This window comes from Esox lucius, chromosome 5 (assembly GCF_011004845.1).
Source record: "Esox lucius isolate fEsoLuc1 chromosome 5, fEsoLuc1.pri, whole genome shotgun sequence".
Taxonomy (NCBI): domain Eukaryota; kingdom Metazoa; phylum Chordata; class Actinopteri; order Esociformes; family Esocidae; genus Esox; species Esox lucius.
The window spans coordinates 27,737,556-27,747,105 of NC_047573.1; the positions used below are offsets into that span (position 1 = coordinate 27,737,556).

Sequence of the window (9,550 nt, forward strand, 5' to 3'; positions counted from 1 at the left end):
TCTAATACCTGCATACGTGGAAAACGTTTACATGGGGTGAAAACGCATTTGAACTACATGACTTGAATAACGACAAAACTTGGAAATATGAACTCAACACCGGTTATTACAGCAGCATATTAAAACTAGTGATAGAGGTCAACAGTTATATAAAAACACATGGTATATCGGTGGGGTACGATGAATTTAAAAATAGAATGTTTCTAAAAGGTGAGCCCCAGTTTAGTTTGAAATTTAGTGCAAAACTGGAACAGATATTGGGGTTAAAAAGAGGCGAGCGGTGGTATGCCCCATGGTACGGAACATACCCCACATATTCTGGCGGGGTTTAACACCCTATACATCTACACAGATATAATTGATTATTAACGTGTTGGTGACAGTCATGTCCCACTGCTGCGAACTGTACATATTGCAGGGAGAAAGAACGAAGTTGTCACAGTGACGTACGACAAGCCACACTACGTACCTCTTAGTAAGAGTCAATTTGATGAGATCTGTATTGAAGTAAAATCTGATCAAAACCAGCTGGTTTCATTTGTAGTGGGGAAGGTGATTGCAAAATTACACTTCAGACCCGTCAAACAATCTTTTAGAGTTTAAGATGCAGCCGCAGAAGCTCTATGATGATCCTCGAAGGTATGTTGAATACTACACAACACAGGCCGTAACGGTTTACCGGGGTATCAAGGTAGCTCAGCAATGTATGTGGCTGGTCTAGGGGGTCTTTTCCGAGGGCTTTTCCGGATGGCAATACCTTTGTTGAAGCGCGGGTTCTCCATAGCAAAACCACATCTGAAGAGTGCGGGTAGGAATATAGTTGGCGATGTTGTCAACAGTGTTATGTCACGACATACAAAACAGCAGGACGGTTCTGGATTGATGGTTATGTCTCGAGGTGTTAGAAAGAGACCACCTGGTAGGCGGAGCCTACCCAATAGTAAACAACGCAAGAATGAGACAAAAACAAGAGCCAAGGTTAAAAGAGGACATACACCCCGGAGGACACTCAAAGGGAACACAGCAAAGCTGATTAAGAACATATTTTAGAAAGATGGCACTCCTACACCGTATGTCTGGAGAATGTATGAAGACAGAGTTGGATTTATTCACAGTCCCCTTCACACAGACATCTACTGAGAAAAATACATACATTGAAATACCGACCCTATCAGCAATATCAGACGCAGCCCCTCTGGAGTTCTTTATTGCCGGGAATGGCGAAGACTACGTTGATCTAAACAATACTTCGCTGTACCTACGTGTAAAAGTCACCAAACCGGATGGAACTAATATTGATGCCGGAGCACGTGTTGGGGTTATCAACTATCCGATAGCCACCCTATTTTCACAAGTGGATGTCTCCTTGGGTGATCGTTTAATTAGCCAGAGTAGAACCACATACCCCTACAGAGCCGTTATAGAGAGCATTCTGAATTATGGATGTGATACATTAAAGACACAGTTTTAAGCTGGGTTGTTTTACAAGGATGCCGCAGGTCACATGGATGTTACGGACCCTGCAGGCGAGAACGATGGACTTACGAAAAGGGCCGCCTATTCAGCGGATAGCACAACATTTGAAATGATCGTCCCTGGTCATAGCGATATCTTCTTTCAAGAGAAACTTATGTTAAACGGCGTAGACATAAAGGTTAGGATGGTGCGCGGTAAAGATGAGTTCTGCCTTATGGGGGTCGGGGATGTGCGTTATCGTTTGCATATATTATCAGCATCACTATTTGATAAAGAAAGTGTCTGTTTCGCCAGCCATGAAACTTGGACACGCTCAAGCGTTACTCTCAACCAATGCCAAGTACCCAATTGAAAGAGTGTGTATGAAGACATTTAGTTTACCGGCTGGGGGTCGTGTTTGCAACCAGGTGTGAGAAAGCATGTCTTTTCCTAAATGTCCTAAATGTATGATAATCCTATACTCTAGTTAAACAACACACAACACAGAGGAAGAATGTTTGAGTAGGTGCTATATGAGGTGCACATAGTTATCAGCTGTTGTCTATTATTAGAGGAGCACCAGGACTCAAGAATGGACACTATACCAAACAAGGTTAGGATGCATATGTAAAACACATCTATATGATTGGCAGACGTCCAGAAAGTAGGATGTACTGGTCTTTGGTTTAGTATATATATATGCTGTTTAAGACCATGACATTTGGAGAAGCACAGAGACATCTGGGAAGACCATGAAGAGAGAGATCGGAAGAAGACAGAACATCTAAGAAAGACATGTACTATATTTTGTGAATAAACAACAAGGAACGCTTCTCCCCCTGACTTGGGTCCTTTATTGTTCTACAAAAAGAGCCATAAGCCAACAGTTGGTGCCGTGACCCGGATAGGTTGGGTTCTGAGATCAATTTCATCAAACATCCATCGTTGATCAAGAGGAGAAGATTGCTGACGGTGCACACCCATTTGGGAGTTGGTTTCCTCATCCTCTGACAGTGGTTGGTGAGTCAGAATCTACACCTTTTAAAGAACCAATGGTCAGGTTATATGTTGTAATAGTACATGCAATTGAGTGATATGTATCCAAGTACACTATCTGTAGTGTGAAATCTTCCCTGTTGTGATGGGAAGTGCTTACTAGACTGAGTAGTAAGTGACACATGTGTAAAGTCCTATTATAGGCCACTGTTTAGTGCAAAGCTTCGTTATTCATCTAGGAGTCCTTGTTATTTGGATAACAGGTTGACACGTGTGTAGTAATTGCAATAATAATCTTGTACAAGTAAGGTGAAGAAAAGAAATGACGTCTTTAATTGAAAAAACTACATTAGAAAAAAAGGGGACTGCAGCCCCGACTAATATTACAATTGAGGAAATTACTAAATCATTAGCTGATGACATAAAAAAAAGCCTGAAATTAGATGAGTGTCTCCAAGAGATATTGAAAAAATATGCTATTGTTCCAGGAAAAGAATTTATGGAATCTTTCTGATATACAGAAAACATGGGGAAAAATTCAGAGAATGTCTTATGGATTACAAAAAACACACTGGTCGTTGATTGTGTTATCAGAGATTAGGAAAAGGAATGATACATTTCTTAAAGATAACCATGAAAAAGCTGTGAGAAAGGAGAAAGAAAATGTTAGGGCATTGGCTGAACAGAAACAGAAAAAGGAGGAGGAACTGAACAAGCTGAAGGGAGAGAGAGTGGACAAAGTGGCTCCTCCCCCAGTTAAAATAACCCCCTCCTCATTGTACCCTCAAGCTGAAATGAAAAAAGCAGCCAAGGCATCAGGTATCTGGGATCCGACATGGAGTGACCTCCCTAGTTGGGACTCTTTAGACTCAGATGATGATTCTAGTGATGACGAAATAAATGTCAGACCTCTGAAGTCCAAGTTAGTGAGACCAGACAAAGGGGGAAAGAAGGTTTTAATGACCTATCATAACCCTGCTGAACCAAAACAACTTGATGAATGGTCTAAACATTTAAAACATCCCCGTGAGGTGGGAATGAAGACATGGGATGCTATTAAACGCTACAAGACAATCTATAATTTGCATCCCATGGATGGAGTGCAACTCCTTGGGTTTGTTTTGACAAACCGTGAATCCATTCTGTTACAAGACAAGGTTGTTACTGCATTAGGTGAGGACGGCCAAGATAACAGAAGTGGATGGAAGGCAGTACAGGCATATGTCAAAGACTTGACCAATGTCACCACAAATTGGGGAGAGATAACCAGATGTGTTCAAAAGCCAAAGGAATCATTCTTAGATTTTGAAGAACGATTTAGGGCTGTTGTGATCAGACACAGTGGTTTACCTGGAGTGGAGGATGATGATGCGCTCACTGACATAAAAAATGGCGCTATTCTTCATCAATTGATGCAATCCATACATGAAGATCTGAGAAAAACATATGTTGCTACTACTAAAAACTGGGATAAAGCTACATATGGAGAAACAGCTGATGCTTTAGCAAGACTGGATAGAGACATGAATCAACACAATGTCAATAGGCCACCTGTCATCAGATTGATGCAGGTAGAAAACGCATCTAAAGCAATTAAAAACCGACCAAGTAAGATCCAAGGGGCGTGTTACTACTGTGGAATCCCTGGCCACAGGGAACAGGATTGTTATAAGAAGAACAAAAGGGCCAAGACCGGGTCAAACAGAAACCAAGGTACTTGGAAAAAGGACAACAATCCTAATGACACAATGTTAATGCAAAAATTTAAAGAACTCTCTCATGAGCAACAGCAAAGGTTGCTGGAAGCGGTGGAGGGAAACTAACAGACCCCCTCTTACGGCCCATCTCTGCTGGAGTACACATGAAGTCTGATGGGATATATGTGAATATGCTGGTTAACAACTACCCGATTGATTTTTTAGTGGACACAGGAGCAGAAGTTACTGTGATGCCCACATCCTATGTAAAACACATACATTCTGTGTACAACGGCAAGAAGATGAGAGCTACGGGTGTGGGGGGGGGGGAAACAGATATGCAACAAACTGAACCATTATCATTTTCTATTGGTCCAATGACAATTGACGCTGAGATATGGGTTGGTCCGTTTGATCAGCCTATTTTGGGCCTTGATGTTATCATGAAACTGGACTCAACATTTGACATCAATGAAGGAAAGGTGACATGGCGAATCAGAAAGGTTGAAACAACAAATTTGAAAGACCACCCTATATGGACCACCAAAAAGAATGAGTGTGGTAAATTGGATATGGACCCTGTACGCCTTATAGGTGAAGCACCGCCTTGCACAAAACAATACCCTATCAGTAAAGAAGCCATGGCTGCAACCAAGGTAGTTATTGGAGATTTACATAACATGGGTGTTGTGGAAAAGACACATTCTGCATCGAATAGCCCGGTCTGGCCGGTGAAAAAACCAACAGGAGCATGGCGTGTGACTGTAGACTACAGGAATGCAAATGAAACCATTTCCAAACTTACCCCACTGGTGGCAGACACATCTACTATTTTCACCTCACTGTCACCTGAACACTCTGTTTTTTCTGTGATTGACATGGCTAATGGCTTTTGGTCAGTACCATTACATCCTGATGTCAGACCGTGGCTTGCCTTTACTGTAGACGGTCAGCAGTATCAATGGACACGCCTACCGCAGGGTCTACACAATAGCCCCTCCATATACCATCAGGCGTTGCGGAAGCATCTACAAGACTTGCCTCCAATGTCTTCGGTTGTCATACAATATGTGGACGACATCCTATTGGCATCTGAAGATGAGATGACATGCACGGGACCTCCGAACACTGCTGGACCATCTACATGCAAAAGGTCACAAGAGCAGCCCTGACAAAGCACAAATCATGCAGCCACAGGTCACCTATCTAGGGCAGCTAGTCTCACAGGGGAAGCGGGAAATGACTCAAAGTCGCACTGCGGCCATCCAAGCTGCAAAGGAACCCACTACCATTAAAGATGTACGTTCTTTCATGGGCCTGTGTAACTACAACAGATGTTGGGTGGATTCGTTTGCTGAAATAGCACAACCCCTCAATGATCTCCTGAAGGGTGACCCTGACTCAAAGGCTCCAGTTCAGTTCACAGAACAACAGAAAGATGCCTTTGTCAAACTCAAGATGGCACTGTCATCAGTACCTGCTCTGGGCATTCCGGACTCAGGACAGCCATTCACCCTTTTTGTGGCTGAAAAAGATGGCTACATGACATCAGTTCTGACACAAGACCATGGAGATCGCCAAAAGCCTGTGGGTTACTACTCTAAGAAATTGGATGATGTAGCCTTAGGCTGGGGTCCTTGTCTGAGAGCTATGCAGGCCACCTACATTGCTGTATCCCTGGTATCACCTCTTGTTCTTGACCAACAGCTTATCATCAAATGCCCACATGCTGTGCACACTCTCTTGACTATGAACCGAGCTGCACAAGTTACAGCTGCACGCTGGAACAAATGGTCCACAGTCTTAGAGGCGCCTAATATCAGCATACAGCGTGGTACACCCTCTAATCCTGCCACCTTGATGCTCCCGCCTGATTCCACATTGCTTGAACACGACTGTTGTGAGTTGGTTTTGGACCAGCTCTGTGATGAATTCACAAAAGTAATAACTCAGATTCACTCTTTGGGACATGTTGGTGTTGACAAAATAATCTACCGTTTCATTGGAAAATGGTGGAACCCTGGTGTGCGGAAGGAAGCTGAAACTATCGTGGCAAACTGCAGCATCTGTATGGGAAACAATACAAAAGGAAAAGTGAAAGCTCAGACACGTCGGGCACCTGCCCCGCCAGGACCCTTCAGACACTTACAGCTTGACTACATTACTCTGCCTAAGAGTAAAGGATTTGAAGACGTGTTGGTAATTGTTGACCGTTTCTCACGATGGGTGGAGGCTTATCCTACCAAGAAAGGGACAGCACAGCACACCGCAAAAGTTCTGATCCGTGAAATAATTCCCAGATGGGGATTACCGGAACAATTGGACTCTGATCAAGGAACTCACTTTACTGGGAAAGTGTGTCAGGAGGTAGCCCGCCTCCTGGGCATAGACTGGCGACTACATTGCCCTTACCATCCACAATCAAGTGGTCATGTGGAACGCCAAAACCAGGTTGTGAAGAGCAGATTAGCAAAAATGCATCAAGAAGGAATAGCGTGGCCTGATGCGCTGCCTACCGTCTTGTGCAGTATAAGAGCTACACACAACAAGACTACAGGGTTAAGTCCGTTTGAGGTTGTCACAGGCAGGCCTATGTCACTACCAGGCACGCTAGACCTGAGAAAAGCAGATATACACATCATGAGTGATACTATGCTTAATTACTGTATGCAACTGTCAGAATCAGTAGCAGAGGCAGACAAACAGGTCAAGGAAGCGTGGGGAACAACCCCCGAGGGGGGACATGATGTAGTGCCAGGACAATGGGTAATGATAAAGAAACACCTTACAGAGACATTAGGAGCAAAGTGGGAAGGCCCTTACCAAGTTTTACTTGTCACCAGATCAGCAGTGAAGGTACAGGGTAAACCAAGGTGGATACATGTTACTCATTGCAAAGTGGTACAACATGACGAAGAGCAGAGCCTTGAGACTACAGAACTGGTTGCAATAGGCAACCGGGGGCCCATCTCGGGTGAAGATGCATAGAAAGGGGTCAGAATCTGATACATTTTCATGCAACCACTGCAACCGTCATTTAGCAAAATTGAGGCTGATTATCTACCTTTTCATAGAAACACCCATACTCTCACTTTCTCTCTTTGTTCTTTTTGCAGGTTATGCAGATTATCTACCTGACCCTACGACAACACGAACTGTATCCTGGTCTTTCCTGACTCTACACAGATAAAGTGACATATGGGATCAGCATCAAGACCATCCTAATTGACCAACGGACGGGAAGAAGAATTCTTCACAATTGTTATGTGCCAAATAGAACCATTGTGATTGATATTTGTGTTGGATTAAATACTAGTTAGGAATTAGTTAGCCACTAGGGAAGTAGATTCTTACACTACTGAGGTATATAGATCACGATGTTCATGTTAATTGTTTCTTTGTGTTTCCTGGTGGTACAGTGTGGTGGTGCTCTAGTCCCAAACATTGATGCACATAGACATGAGGATGGTCATCATGGTATTAATACATTTTTGGCCCTTTCCCTACGATTTGCCAGGACGATTAACCAGAGTAGTTGTTGGATTTGCACCCATACACCGTTCACTGCTAAAGGAGGTATTCCCTTAGGAGTCATTCCATTCAATCAGTCTGAGATGTTAGGGATCTGGAGAGACCTCAGTTGGTTCAAATTTTCTATATGCAATAATTGGGGTGTTAATGACAGCTACTTGCACTCTCGCGGACCAAATTCTTCTGACCCCTGCTGGAGGGAACCTAAACGATCTGGATGCATTTCAGTCCAGGATCATGTAACATCTTTAGGTGTGCCTGTGAAATCATGGCGTCATAGTTATATGCCAGCCTTTGATAGAAACAGCCCTGATTTCTGGCGTCGTCCGCCACATATAGTAGTTACTAATCCACCTAGGGGATGGTTGTGTATACAGCGAGAACAATCCAAAAGCCTAATGGACCAATATTCGAATGCTTTTGTGTTTGTAGGCCGAAGTTATTGCAACCAAACAGCGGATCTCTCTATATGTGATGGTACTACTATCCCTGAGTGTTTGATGTATGCCAATATAACCCTCAAGAATGGCACTGAATCTGTATTTTATGCTAACACCTTAGGCAACTTAATAACTACGGGTATGATTGCTCCTAATGGAACTCATTTCATTTGTGGCCCCAATGCCTATCCATGGCTCCCACCTTTATGGCGAGGATCATGTTATTTGGGTTATGTAATTCCACATGTGAGACTGAGTACAGATTCTCCCTTTAAAACACGACATTCACGAGCTATTACAGAAACTGAAAGGTTTTTTGCTATTGCATTCCCTCCCTATGGCACTGCCATGTTGGCAAGAGAAGTTATTAGTATGGCTAGCTCTTTGGAGGCTTTAGCTAACATGACCTCTGAAAGTTTGACATTGCAGTCAGCTGAGATGGTCGCCCTTCGTACTGTTACAATGCAAAATAGACTTGCTCTTGATTACATATTGTCGGCTCAGGGGGGAACCTGTGCAGTTATCGGGACTGAATGTTGTACCTACATACCTGATAACTCTGAAGAACTGACTGATTTGGCTGGTAAAATCCGTGAGGAAGGTGCTAAATACGATAATTACAATCCTGATGTTTTAGGTTTTTCTACATGGTTGTCATCTATTTTTGGTAAATGGGGGGGTTCTCTGCTGAACATGTTTATGCCAGTGGTGGTTGTAGTGTTGGTCTTTTTTATCTTGATAACACTTGCCAAGTGTGCTGTCGACAGGTGTCTGTCACTCAAAGTAAGGCGCATGCGCCCACGGGACCTATGCGAGTACAGGCCGTGCCCATATCAGCTTCAGTGTGCCCAGGGTGACTGTGATACCTGTGCTGACCAACACCGTTCTCCCTCACAGGATTGTGTTGTAAAGGACAAGAGTACCATCACTCCCACCGTCTATCTCTAATTTTAATGTGCATGTGTAGGTAACCACAAATGTACCTCTTTCATCATTAGGATGTGAGATGTATTAGCTCGCTTTATTATTTGTATTCTTAGTAACTTTTTTCCTTCTCTTCTTTTTACAAAGGAAGTGTTGTTATTCTTTACAGACTTGTTGTTATGACATGTAAATTTTACTTTAATAGTACTTTAATGTCATAGGGGGGAATTGTGAGAAAGCATGTCTTTTCCTAAATGTCCTAAATGTATGATAATCCTATACTCTAGTTAAACAACACACAACACAGAGGAAGAATGTTTGAGTAGGTGCTATATGAGGTGCACATAGTTATCAGCTGTTGTCTATTATTAGAGGAGCACCAGGACTCAAGAATGGACACTATACCAAACAAGGTTAGGATGCATATGTAAAACACATCTATATGATTGGCAGACGTCCAGAAAGTAGGATGTACTGGTCTTTGGTTTAGTATATATATATGCTGTT

General features: G+C 43.0%; 1 protein-coding gene across 1 annotated transcript; it reads left to right on the plus strand.

Annotated features, from left to right (window-relative positions):
- Positions 1-2,202: 2,202 nt before the first annotated feature.
- On the plus strand, positions 2,203-9,067 carry LOC117594526 (syncytin-1-like). The gene is made up of 2 exons (XM_034292402.1): positions 2,203-2,475; positions 7,265-9,067. Exon 2 carries the CDS (start codon positions 7,526-7,528, stop codon positions 9,065-9,067), a length of 1,542 nt encoding a protein of 513 aa, XP_034148293.1. The 5' UTR covers positions 2,203-2,475; positions 7,265-7,525.
- The last annotated feature ends 483 nt before the right edge of the window (positions 9,068-9,550 follow it).